The 23,041-nt window shown below is 43.4% G+C and overlaps 1 protein-coding gene across 1 annotated transcript in view; it reads right to left on the reverse strand.

Annotated features, from left to right (window-relative positions):
* The window catches only part of TRPM8 (transient receptor potential cation channel subfamily M member 8), a 151,426-nt gene that overhangs the window by 16,970 nt on the left and 111,415 nt on the right, over positions 1-23,041 (reverse strand). The window contains exons 6-19 of the mRNA XM_050900362.1: positions 21,816-21,972; positions 17,712-17,889; positions 17,183-17,355; positions 15,833-16,007; positions 14,744-14,811; positions 11,559-11,756; positions 9,139-9,241; positions 8,009-8,127; positions 7,377-7,667; positions 6,129-6,224; positions 5,148-5,277; positions 2,468-2,613; positions 1,608-1,720; positions 916-1,132 (exon numbers count right to left, since the gene is read on the reverse strand). Of these exons, the coding sequence (XP_050756319.1) occupies positions 916-1,132; positions 1,608-1,720; positions 2,468-2,613; positions 5,148-5,277; positions 6,129-6,224; positions 7,377-7,667; positions 8,009-8,127; positions 9,139-9,241; positions 11,559-11,756; positions 14,744-14,811; positions 15,833-16,007; positions 17,183-17,355; positions 17,712-17,889; positions 21,816-21,972 (2,164 nt within the window). The remainder of the gene's footprint in view (positions 1-915; positions 1,133-1,607; positions 1,721-2,467; positions 2,614-5,147; positions 5,278-6,128; positions 6,225-7,376; positions 7,668-8,008; positions 8,128-9,138; positions 9,242-11,558; positions 11,757-14,743; positions 14,812-15,832; positions 16,008-17,182; positions 17,356-17,711; positions 17,890-21,815; positions 21,973-23,041) is intronic.

A 23,041-nucleotide genomic window follows, 5' to 3' on the forward strand; every position in this document is an offset into this window, starting at 1 on the left:
TGTTAACAAGGAAAAAGACCACACAGTAAGTTAAGCACAGTAACATCAACACTCAGCAATGTCATTTGAGCTCACATAAGAAACGTTATTGCAGGGTGGTCTGATCCAGCAGATCACCCACAAACACTCATGTGGAGACTAATGCCTTACAGGACAATCAGAAAGCTGCACTGCACTGAAACCACACACCCATTTCTCTTCTGATTTCCCCAGCATCTTCCCACTATTCTGAACACTGACTGGTAGAGACCGGCTTGCCTGAAAACCAACATATTTCATATGTCCCCTTACATATGAAGTGAGAAGAATATCAACTATGCGGCTGGCTATAAAGGCAGTCCTGCATGCTGTTCCCACACCACACCAGCACAAACAATGCAGGCAGTCCAAAGCTGGTCCTTGGGACTACGTGAAACTAGCAAAAGCTGTATTTATGATTAAAAGATAAACAGAAATACATAATGATATGTTGCTCATTGGTCAAAAAAACCCAAAACCCCAAAATGGTGTGCAGTATGGAGAAGAGAGGCAGGAATCACTTGATCTAGAGGTATGCACCCAGATAAATGTGTTAAATCTAACCTCCTATTCTCAACTGCTTTGGCAATCCAAGCCAAGCATTCCTGAGAAATATCTCCACTGACATCAGCTTATCCACACAGCCTCAAAGTCAATACACGTTTCTCTTCGGCATGGACACTGCAGCTATTGGGGCACGAGTAGGAATTAAACATTGCGGGGGGGGGCAAAAGAAGAAATACTCATTGTGCCTTGAGTTGCCTGAACATATCTCCCAAGAAGTGGTTCCCCTGTAACTTAGAAGCAGCCTGCACTGCCTTACGCTAACTAGGAGGGGAAAAACCACAAGGCTTTTAATCTAGCACTAAACATTTTTGGTTTGCAAGCGCTGCCTACTTGTCTCACTTCATCACAAAGCAGAATGAAGACCAGCACGTAAAGGATTATCTCCAGGACGGTAGGTTCCTTCTGGAAATCCATAAGCAACACGTAGGCGAAGAGCAACAGGAAAGCGATGTAGAAGATGACATTCCAGGAGAAGACCACAAAGGGGGAGGTGAAGAAAGACACATAATACAATAAGAGTTTCTTACTCTTCTCCACAGGCTTTTTCCTGAGGAATTAAAAGAGGGAAAAGGTCTCAAAGCATAGCTTTTATGCCTGGAAACATTTGTGCTCTTCATCAAAGTGAAAATGAGAAAGGTGCAAAGTCTAGCACAGGACATTACTTTAAAGGTAACTGCATCCACTGACCACTGACTTCAGGCACGCAAGTAATTTGGCACATCTTAACTGCAGATCAGAGTGAGGACGCAATCTGTCAAAAGCTTATTCAGCCATTAAATATCTTTATTTGAGAGTGATTGAACACTGGAACAGGTTGCCCAGGGAGGTTGTGGAGTCTCCATCCTTGGAGATATTCAAAACTCAACGGGACACAGTCCTGGGCAACCTGCTCTAGCTGACCCTGCTTTGAGCAGGGGGTTGGACTGGATGATCTCCAGAGGTCCCTTCCAGCCTGAATTGCCCTATGATTCCGTGATTAATTGACTGACTTTGCTTCTGCTAATGAAAAGCCAGTTGATTACCTGAATGAGATGAAACCACAGCCTATTAAAGGGAAAAAGAACAGACACAGTATAATCTTCCAGTTCTTAGTATCCCTCGAAATCTCTCCATACCACTGCTTGGAAAGGAAATTCTGCAGGGAAGAAGAAAATACCTTCATTTATTCTAACAGCAATAAAATAACCTAGGAATGCTATTAGAGGACATTTGATTTAGTAAAAAAACCCCAAACTGAGATTTCAATCAAAATAACTGGGATTCCTGTTTCAAAAATACAGAAATCTTTCTGCATTAGGAACAGCGTGCTGGTTCCTTAGTCCAGCCATCCTCTAGTCTACATGATGAGGAGTTCAAAATGAGGCTGAGCAGGACTTGACCTGATTTATAAGGCACTTTACGCTGGGCAGTACATCCACGCTGTGCATACACAGGAGTTGTGCCAAGGGAGAAGTCACTTCAGGCAGTCTTTATCATCCGGCTCATTATGATTTACAGCTCTAAGTCAAGTCTTCCCCTCCTGACTTCGCATTTGTGGGCAAATCAGCCACCTCCTATTTCAAGAGGAGCAGCCACGCACCCTGTCCCCCACCAGCCACAGTCAGTGCTCTCTGGGATGCATTTCACAGCACTGCAGACACCGGTTCTGTGAGCATGCTGCAGAACACAGCTACGCTGCCACCGTGCAAACCTCAGTGTTCACAGGGCTGGGGAACCTCACCTAGAGGCTCTCACTTCCACGAGGACAGCGTCTGAGCGTTGGCCTTTCACAGCCTGTTCACGTGGATGTAGCATTTTCACAGCAAGAATATTAACTTTTTTTTAAGCTACCCAGATCACAAGAGTTACAGTAATCTGTGCGCCTTCTTTTCACTGACGTTACCTGCACCCCTGGCTGCGCAATGAACTGCTGGTCTTTAGCTTCCACTGCTAGTTCCAGACAATTGCTCTCTCCCCAGGCTTCACAGGAATAAGTCAGCAGCTGCTCAGCTAGATCTTCGTCATTGCTGTAGCACTCGGTGAACAGCTCTGGAGGAAAGAGGCAGCCCCACACTGAGTTCCAACTTCAGGCTCAATTTCCCACCCACCTGGGTGCAATTGTCTTCAGTGACTTCCAAAGTATAATATTAAAGCATGCAGACACAAGAACTCTTTCCACATTTTCAGCATGGTAAAACAACATGTGCGTTGCTTTACAACCCCACTTGCATGTATTAAGCTTTCATACAGAATTCATGTCTGGATGGAAAACTGTAATACTAAATCAGCTCACACAGATAGCATTAAGTTGAGTTCTGCACTAAAAATATGAGTAAAAAATATGAACTTCTCCTACACAAATGACTCAGTATATCTGCTTGTTTCATCTTCTTTTCATTCATTTAGCACTGATCTAATGACTTATAGTCAGTCTCAGTAGTCCCATATTAATGGTAGGGTTGAACAACAAGGTCAGAATCTGATGCTTTTTCACTAGGAAATGCATTGCAAGCACAGTTGTTTTAGAACAGCCATGAGCATCTTATTCTGTCCATAGGTTTTTGCCACTAACAATGCACACAGAATGAAAAATTATTTCTCTTTCCAGCTCTGGATGTTTCCCACTCGAAGGCAGTTCTGTTGGTGTATCTGTGACAGAGCACAACTGCCCTGAAGAGTGATCCAGCCTCTTATAAAACACACCAGCCTTCACTAGAAGCTCTTCTCTCCAACAGCGCCTTTCCCCAGGCATTTCACAAACAGCTGCGTTACCATAACTGCGAGGATGCACACATACAGCAATACTCTCGGCTGGTGTTACCACATACGCTGCAACGTGCAGCTAGATCTTGACAGACAGACTTCAATGGGACCTGTTCACTTCTCAGTCTCTTGCTAACTAATCAGGCCTGAGGGATGTAGATACCTTTAAGAAAGTCTATTTAAGCAGTTTTCGCCTTGTGAAGTAGGAGATACTTTCTGGTAACAAGAAAGATATTTTCAGTGTGGCCTTGTGCCACTCCTTAGTGGATAGTGAAATAGCTTTGCTGATATACACACAAATAAAAATAAGGCTCAAGTTCAACAGGTCAATCTAGTCTCCATTAGCCCCAGAAAAGGAACAAACACGGTCTGCTTTTAGGAGCAATAAACCAATATCCACCTGTGAAGATTTTCAAGATTTGGCTAAATCAGAAGCCATGACTGAGCTGATTTAGTCCTGGTGGTAACACCACCTCAACGAGAAGACGGGACTAGAGGCCTCCAGAAGCCCTTTCCAGCAACATTTCTATGGTTTCCTATTCAACTTGCAGGGCTATTGCACTTTACCTGTCATCTAATCTGACTTATGGTGGTGACAGCAAATTGCCGGGCAGCAATGCAGTTAGAGATCCATCATTTTCTGCCCTAGGCAAGAGAACAAGGCCATAACCTGTAACAAAGCCCCAGAGGCAACACTGTGTTGTATCTCCCTCCAAGTTTAGGAACCAAGGTCCTGCACCACAGGGCGCACCACAGACAAGCTTGACTTTCTAAGTTGTGGGTGCTACAAATTAATCCCTGTTCTGGCATCTGCCAACTGTGCTGGCTTTCATTTGCATGTTTCTCTGAATAATTTGCAGAATAACCAGACGCTGAGGAAACATCAGCATTATTGCTCTAGGAAATGTAAGTCCTAAAAAAAAAAAAAAGAACATCCCCCGGCTCTCTTGTCACCCATTACCCTCATTAAATAAGAAACTATTGGTCACTCCAGCCCATGAGAGGCAGAGCTCAATTCGGAATCACTGACAATCCTTGCAAATGGAGACACTGAAGGTCATACAAAAGAAAAAGGAAAAAAAACTGAGCTAGATCTGCATTCTCAATGAGCGACAGTATGGCTTGTCATCTCAGAATAAGGAAGGTGCATGCTTTTGCAGTTCAGAATTTAGGAATTCAATCCACTTTTTACCTGCAATTTATTCTGACTCCCCAAAAGTACTCCTGCAAATTTGAAGAGTAGCTTTTCTCAACCTGAATATTACCAGCACTCATGCAGAAAGCTTCTCTTATTCGATATTCTCCTTCGTATTTCTGGGCACCCTTTCTTCAGCCTTGCCATTAGAGCTAGGTAGCTTTTCTTCCCTTCGGAAGAAATTCCCTACCCCCAAAAAACCCCACAACATCCACTTTTGAAGGCAAGCTGTTCAGACAGGACACACAGTTTCTACTGGGAACAGATGGTGTGGAAGAGATTTCCAAGCAGTAAAAACACATTTTGACATTAAAGGGAAGCATTTAATGTTGGATATCTAGTTTTCTAAAGAAAGCTTTCTTTCTACTTCCTTTTGAGATGTCATTTCTCTTCTTTAAAATTCAGCATTTCAGGCAAATTGAATGAATTATCTTGCCTTGCATTTTGCTGAACAAAATCAGCAGGGTTATCAGTTCTGCTTTGCACAAAATAAAAACATCATTATGCAATCATTGGTACACATCAGACCTGGAGATCATTAAAACAATGTTCCAAGAAAGGAAACAATTTCCTGATCTCTGACCCCTCCTATTAAATTTCTAAAGGATTTAAAGGCAGCACTTACCTACTGCTCTTGTCTCATACTCATTAGCGAGTTCCTCAGACTCACCAGCAGCATTTATATCGTTCTTCACCTTCGCCATGCTTTTCAGGAGCTTACTGGCCCCGAGGGCGGCCAAAGTGCAACCTCTGGTCTATGGAGAGAGTTAAGTCATTCAAAGCCCTCTGCAAAGGGAATGTCATATATTCTCTAAAAATTGTCCCCCTTTTTTTGCAGCTGCTCAGTTCCCAGTCAAGACTGGCAAATGAAGATCCAGTTCACAAAACAAATGGTAACCATCAGTGTACTGGTTTGATAACAACTTTGTGACCAGTCTGAAAAGAGCTTGTGTTTAATAGTTACATATCAGCTTTGCATCTCTGGCTGAAGATTCACAAAAGAGGGTCTGCTCTGTCATGAGCTACACTACCATTTTCACTGTCTACCAGTCTGGACCAGTTGGGTGTACCCAGAACTGCCCAGACTACGTTAGTCTGTTCCATTCAAAACATTTACACATGCAGGGAAGAAGCACTCTGTTTTGGACACGCAGACCAACGTGAGCAAGAGCATCCATTAGCTTTGCTTGCATTAGCCTCACATTTACAGCCTGCGAATTACATATTTGATACAATCATCACTAAATGTACTGTCTAATAAAAAAATAGAAATGGATTTCAATCAAGTACCTGGGACCAGAACACATCCATATTGTGGAATGGGTGGGAACTTAGCATCCAAGCTTGAACACCGATGAGAACATACAACTATAGGTAAATGGTACTTGGACTGCTGACTCGCACATGACATTAGGACAGGAAAGTATGAAATCCATACCCAAACACAAAATGGGTAATATTAAACCTACTTAGAGGGTCATCTAGCAATTATCTCTTGTGGTTTTGTGTTTGAAGATAGATCCAGAGCCTTCAAAGGCCTACAAACCAAAGACAAGGAACACCACTGTACTGTTTGCAAAGAGGAATAAAGAAGAATTCAACTCACTTGCTCCCAAATGACTTTAGACAACTCTTTCTTGTTCTGAAGAACTGACCAAATAAACAGAGCTTGCAACGGGTGCCTTGTGATAGGACACTCGTCCTGAAAGAAAGAGTAACAACTCCTCAGACCTAAGTTCACCAAACTGTTTTAACTGGAACAAATCCTAGCCTGCCACTCTCCTGTTTTCATATTTTCTTCCTTTTACAGCCAGCCCATCGATCTCTCTCTCAGCTATCTGGCACTTGTCACACACTAATGTAAGTTAGGTTATATTTTATATTTGTATTAAAGCGTTATATTTTCTTATTTGATGTGGAAGAATCAGCCTCCCTGTTTTTCCTAAAGTTGGCATTAAAGGACATTTGGGTCAAAGTCACTTTCTGCTCTAACCCATGCAGTTCAGATAGCCTCATTCACCGCTTGACTTTGTGTTTAGAGAACACAGATTAACATCCTCTAAAAGGAATACTAACTTTACACCAATATGCCTTTTGTGTTTACACAAGACCCTGAACTTCACAAAAACTTAAAACAGAGAGGAATTTCTTTACTGCCATCTTCTTTACTGCCATCTTCTTTGCATTAGAGCAATTAGCACCCGGGGATGGCAAAGCCATCACAAAATGACTCCTGAGCAACAAAACTTTTAAGAACCACAAGCTTTGGTGGAAACTCTCAAAGCTAACCAGCATTTTCAAGCTAAGCTTCCCGCAAATGTCATACGTGTTGCATTGCATCTCTGAAGTCAACAACTGATTTCAAAAGTTTCCTATCTGATGCCCGAGCTCCAGTTTTGAAACTCAGATCTGGATCTGATGTCTGGACCTACTGTACTGTGATAACTAAGAAGTCTGGTTCTACCTGACAATGAAATAAAGTCCAGAAAGTGCTTGACACCCTTGCAACAAGCAAGGTTTAAGACACAAGAGTCCATACCAAAGTATAAGAGTCCAAATTCCTCATGCCCAGCTGGCACCTCCGTACCAGACTCTGAATTTATATTGGTATAAATTACAAGCATAACTAGAGCACTGGTTGCTCTAATAGATAATATTTCAAGACCCAAACCAACTCACCCATTTTTCTTGTAGTTAAACAACCCTTACATGCGTTTGTAAAATGAAGCAGTATGTTAAATGTAAAACAAGGCTGAGACTGTTAAAGCAAATCCCGCTATACCAGAAACAAAACATAATTTTTGTTTTTTCCTTTCAGGGGACACACAGTGGAATCAAACCGTTCACCACTTACTGAAAAATGTATCTCCATCTCATCCTTGCCATTTTTGTCATCTCTTTTGAGACCTCTTCGGAAGTCTTCAACCATTTTCCACACAAATGTGAGGAGTGCATCGTTATAGGAGTTCTTTGCGATCTGCAGGTTCTTGAACACCAGGCTGCTGAAGTTGTTCGTGTACAGCTCTCTAAGGACCTCTGTGGTAAGGAACTTCCTCAGATTCAAGCCATTTTCCAGGAAGAGACGGACAAATTTGGGCCTGTCTTTCACTAGGGCTGTGAACATGACATCCTGTAGGTCAGCGGACTAGGGAGAAACGGAAAAGCAAATATTAGGGAGCACGTGAGACATGTAAAGCTTACCTAAGGGCCTGACACGTGGCTAACTGCCACATTTCCCTTCATGCTGCCACATTTTCATCAGAATCGTTTTTTTCTGTATGCAATTGCCTTTGTTGGATGGCCTAGAGTACTTCTGGCACAGGCAGATAACCTTTGCAATCAGTGATGTCAGAGCAAGGAGGAACAGACACTCTTACTTATCATCACAGGGGCTGGGGTGCTGAGATAGCAGCTGCTGTTACGATGTCTCTCTTCCCACCGCTCCCCCGTCCCATGTCACTGTACTCAGACAGAAGTGGTCTGTACCTCCCAGTTTCGGTCATTGGTGAAGATCTCATCACTGGCCAGATCCAACTGGTTCCACTCCAGCAGCAGCTTCAGCTGCCCGTTCCAGTTATCTCTGTCATGTTCATTGGTGCTGAAAGCTGCAGAGGAGGAACAATCGTCTAGGTAAAAGACCAGAGACAGAAGAGCTTCTTGGTGTACTTAATTCGTCTCTGCTTTTCACACTCTACCTGACAAGAGTCCTACCAAGTGTCTTTCCCCAGACTCATGCGCATCTTCCTGATTGGGTTTTAGAGGATGCTGGAGGCTTAGAGACATGTTTATGGTCCAACATAGGCCACAAATGAGCTGCTAGGAGCACCACATCAACCAAAATCAGCACAACATTTCCTTCAGGCTCCTCAGTGTCCTGCATCCTCTACACAAAAGAAATCCTGCAGGATTCCCAATGGGGGCCTACACAAGAACCGTCATGAGAAGCTGTAACGTTCATAGGCTTTCTCTATGCACAGACAGGAAAATGAGGTCAGCCCAGCAACCTTCACTGAGTACCAGTTCTGCTCTGCTGGAGCAGTAGAGAGCCCAGGTCTGAATTACTCATGGTAGCAAGTCACTGGGATTTGAAAGAGTGAGGAAACAGCCCTGCACATTGATTGTTAATTAACTGGATACTTCTCTCCCTGCTGAATGCCGGTCAAAACTCTTCAGTCCACATATATACCAAAAGATACTTGATTTTACATTGCAGGATACCGAATAACCCACTTCCACAGCATAACCAGAAAAAATCCTTTGCTTGGCCTTCCTCACTCCCTGCTGAGTTGCACACTTGTGTGCTACTCTCAGAGATGCTATCCCAGCATCCCCAAAGCTCTGCTAAATGCCTTCCCAATTATCTGGACTGGGTTTCGATCTCACCCATACTAACAGATCCCATAATGCTGCTGTAGCCTGTCCACACCACTTCAGATGAAGACAAGCTCCACGCTGTGGCAGGAGCTTAACTCTAGAGAGATGGCACTGTTCTAAGGAAGGCTGTTCTAGAAAATAAATAGCCATCTTTTCTCCATCTATTTAAAAAAAAAAACCCAACCCACAAACAAAAAACCACACCACCAAAAAACCACCAAAACAGAAAAACAATTACTTGCCTTTGTACAGAGCAAAAGAAATGGCATTGCTCACAATTTCATCTCCAGCTTCTTCTATTTTGATAACTGTCAGTAAATTAGGGTTCTCAAGCACTTCTTTGATCTACAAAAAGGAAAAGTTCAATTTCAAAGCAATCTAGGCTGTTTAGTAGTTGATCTCCCAGAGCATCTTTAAAAGAAATTTCCCATCACATCGTAGCAAAGCTGCTTCTCATTAGTCCTATTTCCACGTACAGTTAAAATTTAATCAAGTCCAGATAGAAGTAGATAATGAGATTTATTTTAAAGTCACCAAAGTACAAGATTAATTATCCTCTGAACATACAGCAAATAACTGCGATTCCCCTATGCACATCATCATAACCAAAAAGATATAATGTCGGTAATGAGAAACTACTCATAAAGAAAAAACAGACTGTGATAGCGTAAGTTTCAACAAATGTCTAGCAGTTTACTATAGAACAGTTTCCACCTCCTTGTGCTTTGTCAAAAACAGAGATCATTTCTCACATAACCAAGCCTTATAAAGTTACTTTCATTCTAGCACACAGAAAACAAATAATCTTAGCCATTCTTGACTGCAGGAGGAGGTACACTCCAAGGCAGCTCAGCAGAAGCTGTGAGGAGTGTTGCCAGGTGACCAAAGAGGGAAAACTGCCTTCAGCAGCTCCACACTCCCCAGCGCAGAGCTCCTTCTGGAAACCAGAGACTCATGGTCTGCTCAGAGAGCAGTTCTTTCTCTTCAGGTTTGGACACCACAGCCCCCAGGCTCAAAGCGCAAGTTCAGACGTGGTTTCTGCAGGACTGTCTCTGCAAAGGGCCATGCCCTATTCCTGCTCTTTTTCCTGTAAGCTTCTTATTACAGAAGCAGAAAATTGTTGAGGTTGGAAGATAGCTCTGGAGATCTAGTCCAAGGTTGCCCAGTGGAACTTGCAGGTTGTCCCCCATGGATTCACTCTGCCAAGCTCTGGCCAAGAGATTTCACTCAGGCCTTGCCAGAAACAATAGCTGCTTAAACTTCAATACCACAAGCTTTGCTTGGTTTATATCAAAGAAAATACATACACAAGTTTGAGTGTCTGAATTCCTCTCTGGGGCCTGCAAACAACTTGCAATAGTACATTCAAAAAAAAAAGTCGAGGGCAGGGGCAGAAAGCTGAGAGAAGGGCCCTTAAGTGTACAGGAAACAATATAACATTTTCCATCCCCCATTATGAACTTTAACTGAGGTTTGAATATGCAATCACTCCCCACTCCGAGCGTGGGTAGGAGATAATTAAGCAAGAGAGGAAAACAGAATCAGACCCCAGGATAAAGCATTGGGCAGTTAATTGAGAAAGTCAATTAGCTCAAGTTAATGGATTGTTCACTGAGCTGAAGTGTTCTTGGAACTAAGACTTCTGAAAAATAACAGAACGCTAAGATTTTTAATGGAGCTCCATTTTTTTTCTGTCCCTATTAAGGAGAGCAGAAGTATACCTAAAAACAGCTCCACCTGAAAGTCAGGTAACCACAGAGTTACAACAGTTTCCTGAGACTGACCCAAGCAACCCAAGATAGCAGATGCTCTCCTTACTTCTCCAGTTTTCCCAGTCTCCAGAAAACACTCTTGTAATAAATAGTTACATATGGGATCACAACAGCGACTACATCCGGAAGGCTCTACCTCCAGTCAAAGAGGCAAAGAAGAGCAAAAGAAGAATTTGCTGGTCATCCCATGTACACAGTACTAGTAAGTCAATCCTAACAGAGTCCCAATAGAGATGGTATAGGGATGCTGCTGTGGCGAAATACTGACCAAGTAAGCCTCTAGTCCTAAACGTCCCACTCCTGGTCTGTAAGGGAAATCTGTCCTGCCCAATATTTTAAGGGATGCAGGAAGACAGACAAGAACTTTTGGAACTTTTAGAATCGCTACAATTTGTAAGCCCATGGGGTAGCAGAGATAACCCTTTGTCTCTCAGCAATTCAGCAGGATTTAGCAGTGCGAGGCCTGATTCAAGAAACATCCAATTTCTCCACCTTCACAAAGCACGCAAAGGAATTGCAACACCAGCCAGCGCATCAGCCAAGAGACCCATCCAGCAGCCAGTGCTCCAGAAGAATTGCAAGCATCCAGGGAACAGACAGTTGCAAAACAGCTGGTCTTAGCTCTCCTGTGCCTAGACATGTGCTGCCTTTCCAAAAGATTGCAATCCCCCACTCCTTTTGTTCCAATCCCTGTAAGTCATAAGAGTTTGAAATTTTTCTTTTTTAAATCCCCATGGATATATCATGGCAAGGAGCCCCACACACCCTATAGGTATCACCAGACAGCAACATCCCCGATTTGGAAGTCACTAGCTGCTCCTGACCTCCTGTTTCCTCTACCTGTCTCTCACTTTCAGCCTTGCTAGCTCCCTGCAGTAGCACACACTTACCCATTTGATCCAGCTTTCAGTCTCCTCTTCCGAGAGCCTTGAAATGGTGCGAGGCAGATACCTGAGCAAGCTCTCCTTGACACATGAAGAAGCAAGAGTGCCTTCTGCCTCCATCAAGCTAGCAATAACATCAGCAATCCGGCCAGAGCCTTCCACCACAACACAGGGAATCTTACTCTTGATGGCCACGTTGATAGACTAGGGAGCCAGAGAGGGAGAGGTGATCACCTGAAGCATGACTGTGTTATTAGAGCCTACTATTCAGTAAGAAAGTCTAGAGGTTGTAGGTTTGACTTGGGCAAGAAAAACAGAAACCCATAGTCCAGAGCAGTATTTTTATTACTACCCACTGATACCTTATACCAATGACAACTCTTTAAAACAGCATTCATGTAACGACAGAGGGCTGTGAAGAGCCCCACAGAAACTGAGGGACAGAAATCACCAAATCACACAGATCTGCCAAATCTTAGAGTTGATTAGCAGATCAGGAAAATTGCCAAGTGGAAATGGCTTTCAGGACACATTACAACACTGCCTAGCTACAGTCACTGCTGTTTTATGGCGCAGCATTGCTCAAGCAACACCACAGCTGAGTACAAGGGCTCTGGCTTTATTTGCTGGAGACGCGTGCAGCAGTCTTTTATGTAGAGATCACTTCTGTAGCATCATGAGAACATCGAACTCCAATGTTACTGAATGTCTCCAAGTAGCTGCTTATGCGATTTCTCACACAGCAGTGTTGTACACGGCTTATCAGCAAGGGAAAAAAAAAAAAGTGTTGAAATAATGATGGAAGGACCATTAGCCCTCCTGTTGCCAAGACCGCAACAGGAGACATTTATTTCATTTGCATCCCTACCATTGAGAATACAGTCACCAGTATATAAGCTGTCTGCCAGCAAATTGTACAAAAGGAGTCAATGCAAGTTATCATCAACCACTGGAAAGGCAGAACATCTACTAGCTATCTGAAGAGACAGTTTCGTGAGAACAAGAAAATCAACTTGGAGTCATCAAAACTGTGAGCACGTTACTCCTGTCAATCGGATAGCGGGTCTGTGACAAAAGCAAGATGTTTTTCTTACCAACTAGATCAAAGTGGTTTTCTTAAGAAGGGTCCAGCTAAAGTGCATATTTTACATCACAGAGAGTTTAAAACAGAACCTTGAAACAGTTTTACTTCTCCCCTGCTAAAGCCGATTCCTGTCATCATGCACCAGTAACAGAAGCTGAGAAAGAGGGAGTCTTTCCTGGCCAACACCGCTAAGACCAAGGCATGGCAAGGACAGACATCGACAGCATGGAACCTGCTGTGTCACTCTGGGCTGATCAGAGACTCAATTTACTCCTTGAAAAAATGGCTTCACCTACAAATGAGCAAGAAGGCAGACACGAATGTCTCCGTGTACTAGTAACACCAATAAATAGCCAAGAGACTGGCATGGACCCTTAACTGAACTATCATCCAGCTACTTTTCAGGGGAACCTCTTGCTAGGAATTATGCATTTGATTTAACAAGGGTTTTATTCATTCTGATTAGATAGCTAGTAAGTCTGTGTTATGTATCATTTCTTAACAGTGGGTTTGAGATCTCTCCATAATATATGTGTAACCACAAGGCTGCCCAACTAACTACACTGCATGGCATACACAAACAGCTCCTTCAGTGATGGCAAAATCCTCTCTTAAATGTTGGCAATTTGGAGCTAAAAGGAGATGTGTATATTCAACATGACATTTTCAGCAAAGCTTTGCTCTAAAACCTGAATGGATGCTTCACTTGATCTTAGGACCTCTGATTAACACACTGAACTCTGCATCTGTATTCACCTACAATCTCCCTGTGGGCAAAGCTAAAATGAATCATGTGAATGGAACCGAAACACCCAGGAAACATACAGGGAGACTGGGAAAGTGATCTGAAATTTCACAGAGCAGTTCAGACTAATTGATTAATGTTAGCAATGAAGTGGTAACAGAGACCGTGCTTGGAATTCACATTGTCATCCTGACAAGCAAAATAGTTCGATTAGCCTCAATATTAACAGCATAGCTCTGGTCAGAACAGGTAGTACCAAGATCACCTCTTCAAAAGAAATAATTATAATTACCACCCTGCTTCAATTTTACTGACTCAAACACTGACATGCTCTCTTCATTGTATCCTACCCTCTTGCAAAATCCAGCCCCTTTCCCAGCTCTTTCTCAAGGTCCTTCAGCCCAGGCTACGTCAACTCTTCTTCTTGCTGTTAGTCAGAGCCATCTCATCCTCACTGCTACTGTTCCCTTCCCACGCAGCCGGATCGCACATCCCTTCACTTGGAATTCCCTGGTGCCAGGTTCCTTGGCTCCCTCAAGTCACACCCTCGTCGTTCAGGTCACTCATCTTCACTCTTGCAAGGTGGAGGGGGAAGTAACAATCCTGTTTTTTAACACTGAGACAGATCTGAAGTCACCTCTTTTTCCCCTCTTCCCTAAGCTTCACTTAGACATCCTTTTTCAAGAAAATTCTGCCTTCTCCGTTCTGTTCATCCTCTTCCTACCTGTCGTCTATTTGAAGGTGATGCCTGCTCCCTCCCCTTCTAGGCTTAGGAGGGTCAGAGTCAGCAGAGCCCTCCTGCCTTGCTCAGCAGATTTAAACTAGGCACAGCGACAGTTCTTAGGAGCAGCAACCACAAGTCAGTTCAAGCAAGCTCTAAGCTGGAATATCTCCAGCACACCTGATCTTCCCTGTATATTACAAGAAAGCACTAATCTCCACTGAGCATGGGCAAGCCAAGTTTTCCCAAACCAAAGTTTAGGGCATATTTATATAAAAAAAGATCAAGAGCTACATGGTTGACAAAGATTCTTCTGATGGCTGCTCAAATAAACACAAGAAACAAATGTTTTTATGCTGGATTTGTTATGGAAGAACTGAGACAACTGAACTGTCACAGCCAACAGTTTTCCAGGATGTCAGCCTGAGGTAGAAACTTTGCACAGAAAATTTTAACTGATACAAACTTCATAAGCTTAAATGAAATTGCAAGCAAGGTCTTTCTACAGCAAGTGCTAGGCAAGCTTCAGTAAATAATAGGACTGTCTACTTTATCAAGTTGCTTGTGGAGTAATCTGTCTGAAATATTAGAACAATGTCCCTACTGTCGCTCCTGGAAATAAGTAAAAGAAATAAACTTACTTTCAAAGTCTCTTTCCCTCCACCTTGGGCAAAACACACAATTGGAATCTTCCCACCATAATTAGATTCTGTGAAACATGCCAAAAGGAAAAAAAAAAAGGAAAAAGATTCAACCCATTAATGCAGTTTGAACAACTTATTTTTCCTGAGTACAATGAAAGAATTTCCAAGCAGTTCATGCAAACACTCCGATACTAGTTTACTGTCGATTTTGCCAAATCTATTAACAGCTTTTCCTGTTTTTAATGAAAACTCAGTTTTGCCTAACATTCTGCATAGCTGGCTTCACACACCCTTCTCCAACAGATGCTTTTTTTCCTCCTAACAATCATAATTTTTACTAGCTCCAAAGTCCCCAAAATGTGATCTTATTGTATTTACCTACTGGTTTGACCATTTTGAGTCTAGGTACAAGGTTCTTATCACAAGTTGAAGATTCAGAACCTCTGACTTCACATTTTCAATTGTAAAGGAAAGCTAAGAATCCCATAACTCTAGGAACAAAAAAAAAAAAAACAAACGAAAAAATACACACACACAAAACTAAAAGCAAAACAAACAAACAAAAAACAACCAAAACCCCCCTCTTTAACTAAGCATTTCCTGTCAAGGCTTTTGATTTTTTTTTCATTTTGGCAAAGAAGGGGCTGAAAGAGAAATTATTTAGGAGCAGGTTGCAAATAGATCAATCACCCTCACAAATGAATGTTTTGGGAAAAGCCTAATTTCAGCTCCCGTATAGTTGTACTTCAGCTACCTGGAATTCAGTGCCAGGTGGGAAGTATGTAGAAGGCTCAGCTTCCAACAGACAGCCCAGCAGGAAGGGAAGGGCCCTATGGCTGAAACGGATCATTTGCTGTGTCCCACAAAGGACTATTGTCACATCAAGAAAGGAAGATGAGGGGAGGGCCATTGCTCTGAAGAGGGTTGGTTGTTACTGAAAGTGCTCAAGATGCAACGCAGTTAACACATCCCTTCCAGCTCAGCATCCACACTACTCTTTTGTTCCCAGAAAAATCACGGTGCCTCAGCCCCAAAGCATGCAAGGACTAAGGAGGAGGAGGTCTGCAACCTAAAGCCCACACCTACCTGGGATAACCCGCTCCGAAATGTACTTTTCTAACTGGGTTCGTACTTTTGCCTCTATCGTCGGGTGCCCATGGGTGCCATTATCAACCAGTAAGAGATGGGTGTGGTTATTATCCAGGCAATAGAGGGGGTCTCTCCTGAGATCATCCATTATGTAGTGGGCCAAGTAGTACCCCTAGAAGCACAAGCACAGCGTTTAACAGAGATCCAAGGGCAGAGCATGCACACACCTTCAAGGACAAGCCAGTGACAGCTGAACCCCTAGCTACCAACTATTCCTCATTAGTTAGGAGTCTGAATTTCCTGACTCAAGACACTGCTCATTGGCAGTCCCAACAGCAGCAGCGAGAGAGACCCCATATAAAAGCACAGCATAAACACTTGCAGAGATATTTTTTCTTTACAAGAGCGGCCCGATTTGCGATGATCCTCTTATAACTTCACCTCAGCCAATGGAACAATAGATGTTATCTGCAACAGTTTAGTCCTTTCAGAGATCCTGTTAGGCAATGCATGCTTCCTTCAGCCACCAGAAACATTAAATCTGTGGCAAACTTACTTTCAACACCTCACAGAATCACAGAATTTTTTTAGGTTGGAAGGGACCTCTTGAGATCATCTAGTTCAACCCTCAAACCTTCTTAGAGCCCTCAGTAAACTAAACTGCTTTTATTTATCTAGCAGGATGTTTTTTAGACATTTTCTATAACATCTAGTGGACAAAAGACAAGGGTATCTGACAGGCAGGACAATAGCATCAACGAGCGAGATCTGTAACAGCAGCAGCAGGTACGTGTCTTAGCTCATGGGAATCCCCACTACAGGCTACTGTGTAGGGATTTCGCAGCAGCTAGAATAACCATGGAAGAGGTTATTCCCTAATGCTCTGCCAGATGTGAAATTAGAGCAGCTGAACTTCCACACAGACATGCTAAGCCAACAGCTGAAATCCGCCCCACCAGGCCTGATGTGTGCGACCACCTTGAACACAAGAACACTTCAGTTTCCTCCTGTTCTGGGAAGAGCACCTGATGTTTCCTCTCGCTGCTACGTACGTCGAAGAAAAGCTGGCCCCAGGTTCAATTGTTTAAGACCCAGTATCTCAGGCTAAGTAGACAGATGTGCTTCTACGCAAACATTGCACTGGAAAGCATTCTGCTGAGGTCTGCTTTGCCAGACATACAAGCAGAGCTTGAGTGGTCAGTCAAGTCAGTCATCACATGGCTGATAGCATCGGCCTAGCACAGATACCGTTATCGCTGACAGCAGCGGTCAGTCAGGGACACAATCTGTACAATCGACAGCCAAGCCTCCTCTTCGTTTCCCCACCAACCCGTACGTGTTTCTTACGTCATTATCACCACTGCGAATCAGACTTTCTCGGTTGGAAATCATGCCCCAGGCTGCTATGCCAATAGCCACCACGTTCTCCTCCGAGCTCCGACTGATGGTGTTGTCTCTGACCACTTCCCCGATGTACTTCATCAGCCCATAATGCGTGCCTCCTGTGAAAATCCAGGCCCCTGGGGACAACATCCAATAACCTGGGGGAATGTAGCGGAATACCCACCCTCCTAATGCATTACCTTTAAAATAAAACAACACAATCCCCTCTCAAGACCTTACCTCAGAAGAAGCATTTATTCTTCAATTAAACACAAAAGATATGCTACACAACTTACCTTACGTTATCATGGGCACCTGATGACTACCTCTCAACCCTGTTACTTCCAAACTGTTAGGTCACATTTGCCCCAAGCGCACCAGCCAAGCAGAAACAAACCGAATACTCTGCTTCCCTGCTGACCCTTTGAGCTGCTACTTCTCCAACAGTATTACACAGCAATAAAATAATACAGACACGTATGCAGGTCTTTACCTTTGGACTGGGCAATGTAGATCAGCCTGCTGAATATCTTGCGCATCCGGGGCTTGAGCGCAAAGTTCTTTGCGCCCCCAGTGACAGAGATGACAAGGTTAGGGGTTTTCAGGTGCCAATGCTGGGTCATGAGATCATAGAGTGTTTCAGAGTCTGTGTCGCATGACAAACGGATGTACTTGGGTGAGAGAAAATAAGAGAACAAATATAGCAAGAGATAAGTAGCAATAGCTGGGAACAGACCAAGAATTGCATTTTCTTCTCTAATGTACAGTCTTATTCCAACAGCCAGCAGACAAAAGATGAAGTGGTGATGAAGTCTTTGTTTCTTCCTCTAAAGCATCTTTACCCTCCCCCCTACAACCAGGCACCCAACCCACCTTCCATTAGAGGAAGGCAAGAGCACTGACCTTGGGATTCAGAGGAACATTGGAAGGATGAACACAACACCGAGGAAGTTTACGGTATAATGATTTTAACTGTAACAATGTTGTTTAGAGCTTAGATTATAGATTAGTGGTAGCGTTGTTGTAAGTGAACTAACAATAATTACAGTTGTATTTTGATTACACTGTTAAAGCCCTAATGAACTATAAATTCCAGGCTCCATGTGCATGGTGTCCCTATCACAACATACACCCGTAACAGCATTTTAAGTATAACATATAACAACTTTATCAAATACATAGTAAAGCTTGAACACTGTATGAGGATGCCAAAAAGCACACTAGATAGATTATCTGGCTTCAGATGGACGTACTATGTCTCTATTTATGTAAAAGGCTCTCTGGCTTTTCCTTGCTATGCTATTCAACAGCCCCTTTGCAATTTCATCACTATTAGTAGTTTAGTGTGATGGACTTTTAGAAGACAGTCATGGCTATACAGCCCATACCAGGGGATGAAAAGGAGTAACTTGGACCTGAATCATAGGGGATTTTGTACAGATTGCCCAGTATTTGCAGGAGAGCAAAACCAAGGGATTAGTTTGAGGAAGAAGTGTCCGTATCCTGAGAGGCATTTAACTTGAATGAAAGAACATATTCATCTGTTCCAGGACAGGTTCCCAGGAGTAGCTATTGCACCTGGCTCAGAACACCACATCACAGAGGAAGTCTAGCAGGCTCCAGCAGCTAGACAGGACAGCTAAAGGACTCTCACAGCTTCTGCTCAAACAACAATCAGCCACATGAAGCCTTGGGTGTTTTTCAGGAGAGGGTCCCCCACAGGAGGAGAGGGAGCCTGCCAGAAAAATTAACTGCTCCACAGATCCGGTAAGCCATCCCCACAGCAAATCTTGCTAGCTCTGCAGTTAGAAGGCATTTCTCTTAAACCCTACTGATACCCAAAGTACCGTATATCTGTATGACTACCTTTGTTCCATCAACAATTAAGGTTTCCAGTTGAATGACTTGTTGTTTTCATCTGTACAAGTTGTTTTCATCTATATAAAGCAAGTACCAAACAAAAGATGCTGAAGCCGAATTGCTCGTACAGCTTCTCTCTCGTTCTCTCATACCTCATCACGGTGTATAATTGCAAACACATTTCCGTTACACCTAAGTTTCATTCAATGTACCAGCAACTATACATCTGGCACTTGCCACCTCGAGTCCTTGGCAAGGCTCTACTCAAGCGGGTGAACCCCTCGGTTCAGCCACTTTCTTTCTCCGAGGTACAACGGTGCCATCTCCTGGTACAGCCGGCTGGTGCACCCCAACCATGACCGATCCAACCCTCAAACACAGGCGATGCCAAGTGTTTTCAGTTGCTGAACTCAGAAAGGTATTCAGAGAAGAATTTTGCAGATTGATGGCTACCAGAACATAAAGTACAGCAATTGCAGTGTTCTTGGATGTTACAGGATCTGAGCAACACTGCAGGGGGAAAAAAAAAAAAAAAAAAAAGGTGCGCAAGCAGGACTTAGGAAATGCAGGGATCTAACTGGTCTGTTCACATCTAATATTTCTGCTCAGAACTTTTTAGGATTCAGCTGTCCTAAAAAGTGCGATGCAGGGTATAAAACTTTCCATCCCTCACTGATAATCGTCAGCAATTCTTAGGTTACCTCGGGTTTGAACTCCTCCCCACCGTGCATGAGATCAAGAGAAAATATTTTGCAATGTTTAAGACCAGCAGGTGCCTTGCAGTACAGGGAATGAGAACATGGAATAGAGATGTAATCCAGCCAACATGCTGATGGGATGGATTAGGAAACTTATACGCAGTATTTGAACAAAGTATGCTCTGAAATACGCACAGTGGCCTTGAGAGTCCTCATGAAACAACTATGGGCACACAAACTGATTTGCAGGGTGGGAATGAGGACACAGCCTAAGGAAAGATCATTTAAGCTTTGAGAACTCAGAAATGTTGCAACAGAGTGAACCATTTCTTCTTTCAGTAAAGGTACACAGCAGTTTACAACACAGTAGTTTGAAGCTAAAATACGCATATCAAGAAATATGTGAAGTACTTGGATCTGTGTAAGCGTGATTCAAAACCTTCAGTCTTATTTCCCACCAAAATGCCTCATTTCTCCTACTTTGCATAAAACAAACCCAATTAATTTACATAGCAAGCTCTGATTTTCCTCATTTATTTTGATTGTCTCAGGCAAGCTGCACTGGTGGTAAATATCAGTCATTTAGAAGACTCAGATGAGCTCAGCCACATGTGACTCTTCACACAGTATCAGCATAAATCATCAGAAACAGCAACACCAGCCATTTTCTTCTTTCCACCCCTCCACTGTCCCCACACCAAGGAAAAAAACAAAACAAAACAAAACAAACAGAATAAAACCTCTGAAGTTCCACTGATATCTTACATCCCCATTGAATTTACTGTCATTGTAGGATCTCCACCCTAGGAAATACTCAACATTCAATTGATTATGGGCCTGAGCAAGCTGGTCTATGTGGATATGCTTTGAGCAAGAGTTTTGGCTAGAAAACTCCGGAGAGCCCTTCCAAACAAAATTACTCTGAGGATGTAGGACACACAAGCCCCATTCCAAAATCCCACAACATCCTTCAGAGTGTCCGGTCCAAGGCCTAAGATATGACCGCATGGAAAGGAGCACCGTACATCCGCAGACTGCAAAGATCTGCACATAAAACAGCTAGGGAGGAAGGGAATATAGGTCAGCAAGCTCTGTAGGCAGGCGTTGGATGACATGCTGTGCAATGTTAAAGCCATTACAAAGCATGAGTGATGATTTTATGGAGTAGCAAGCAGGTATGTGCAGCTTCTGCACTGAAGAGTACAGATCCTACGAAGAAAGGTCTTACATCCCTACAGATATGAAATCCCTATGGTCATCACCTCATGGATTCTGCTGCACCTTCAAAGGCAAAGCATGTTACACATGCTCCTGTCCCAAGAGTTGCACTGGTGCGCACCCTCACACCATTTTCTAAAGCATAAGTTAGTCCACACTGGAAAGGTGCAATGTTCCAAAAACCAGCCTTGTCTTGGCATTAAAGTCAGACAGTCAGGAACAAAGCATCTTTATCAGGAGCTTGATCATTCAGGCACTTCAGGGTACCATGTTGGGTTCACCACTAAAGATGTGTAAAAGGGTACTAAGTTGCTCCTCAATACCATCACATTTCTGTATAGATGGGGACCACAAAATGGCCACTGTAACTGCACACTGACGTAGTCAGGGTACAGAGTCCCAGCGAGAGACATCACAGATCTAGTTTAAAATTATTTCCTCCTAGCCCAAGACGTTCAGAATTGTATTACAGGCCAATTACAATAAAACTAGCTATGGGGGGACTTGGGGGGGGAATGGAGCATCAGCCTCATTCACCCATTCTTCTGCCATACCTGGAAACAGATAACCTCTTTTCACTCCCATCATCAGCCTATGAAACAAATAACACAGAAGAAATTATTCTTTGTTACCTATTTTCAGGGCTTGAGACACCAGCTTGTCTCCTTTGTAGCCTAACTCCTTCCATTCCCATTAGAATAAAATTGACTTTAGCGTCACCTTCCCTGCTTTTCAGGGGCTTCCACTGGCATGGTGTTCAGGACTCTGAATACAGTGCACCCGACAGGGGCCTGACGTATACCCTTAATACAATCACTTACCTTTCCTCTTTTTCCCATGTTTTCAAAGTGAATGTCCCCAAAGGCATCAGTAGGAAGTTCCTTAGTGTGCTTCTTGTAGTTCCATTTTTCGTTGGTATTAATCTGAGTGCCCTCTATGTGTTGATTTTCAGGGTATCCACATTTACATAAGTTACCCCTGAAAGAAGAATGGACATGAAACCCCACAGTTATCATCCCGAGCACAGAAAAGTAAGCTCTGATACATTTATTAACAACAGACAGAAATTTTTCACAGCTGACACCACTTTCAAAACTTCTGCTCAGTCAGGACATTTCCAAGAAGTGTTATTCTGCAACAAACCTGGAGCTTGTAGAATACAGGGTGCTTACAGGAGCAGTCACATCAAGCACAACGTCTGGGAGCAGGGTTGTTCCAATACAACTCAACAAGCCAAGCAGCAGGTGGAGCTACGGAACCAGTTGTCCATGGGACTCTACTTGGATTTGCTACGTGACACATTAACAGCTAAAAGGAACCAACTCTCAGCTGAGACCAGCACCTAATCACGCTTCCTCCCCATATAATCTGCTTCGGTCTAGCACTAGGCAATGCAGTGGAGTCCATCTGAGGAACAAGTCTGTGCCGAGAGGTGAGCTGACACTTCTGGATGGGCCTTACCTATGGGCCCTCTTTCATTATCGCAAACCAAGTTAGGTCACCAGCAGCTTAATTTGAAACCCTACAACTGTGCACAGAAATTAAGAAAATGAACCAGAACTCGGCATCAGACACCACCAGACACGACCTCATCTGCTGCTAACCTGATGTGTACAAATGGTTTCTTTCCCTTTTTGTGCTCTCAATCAGATATGAAGAGTTCACCAAGATGATTACTAAGTGTAATCATTTTACACGCAAACACAGGGCCTGACTGGTGTCTAAGCATGCCCCAGACATATTCACATCAAGAGGGAATGAACGTCTGGTCTCTGAGCAGATTTCGCAGGCAGTTTGCCATGTTCCTAGCACATTTCCCCCACCACCACCCCGTCCGCTGCACAGCATGGTGTGCCGTCACTACCAACGCCCTCCTCACCAACACTGAAATTGCATCAAGGGGAGGAAGAATCTGCACTTTGGTTGTGCAGGACTAGATGGGAAAGCGAGGAGAACTCTTCCTAGGAAAAGCTGCAGCACAATCCGTGAAATCTTCTGCATAGCCTATACCCCTGCTTTCTCAGAGGGCATGGAGAAGGAGTCACTG

This window comes from Gymnogyps californianus, chromosome 7, assembly GCF_018139145.2.
Source record: "Gymnogyps californianus isolate 813 chromosome 7, ASM1813914v2, whole genome shotgun sequence".
Lineage (NCBI taxonomy): Eukaryota > Metazoa > Chordata > Aves > Accipitriformes > Cathartidae > Gymnogyps > Gymnogyps californianus.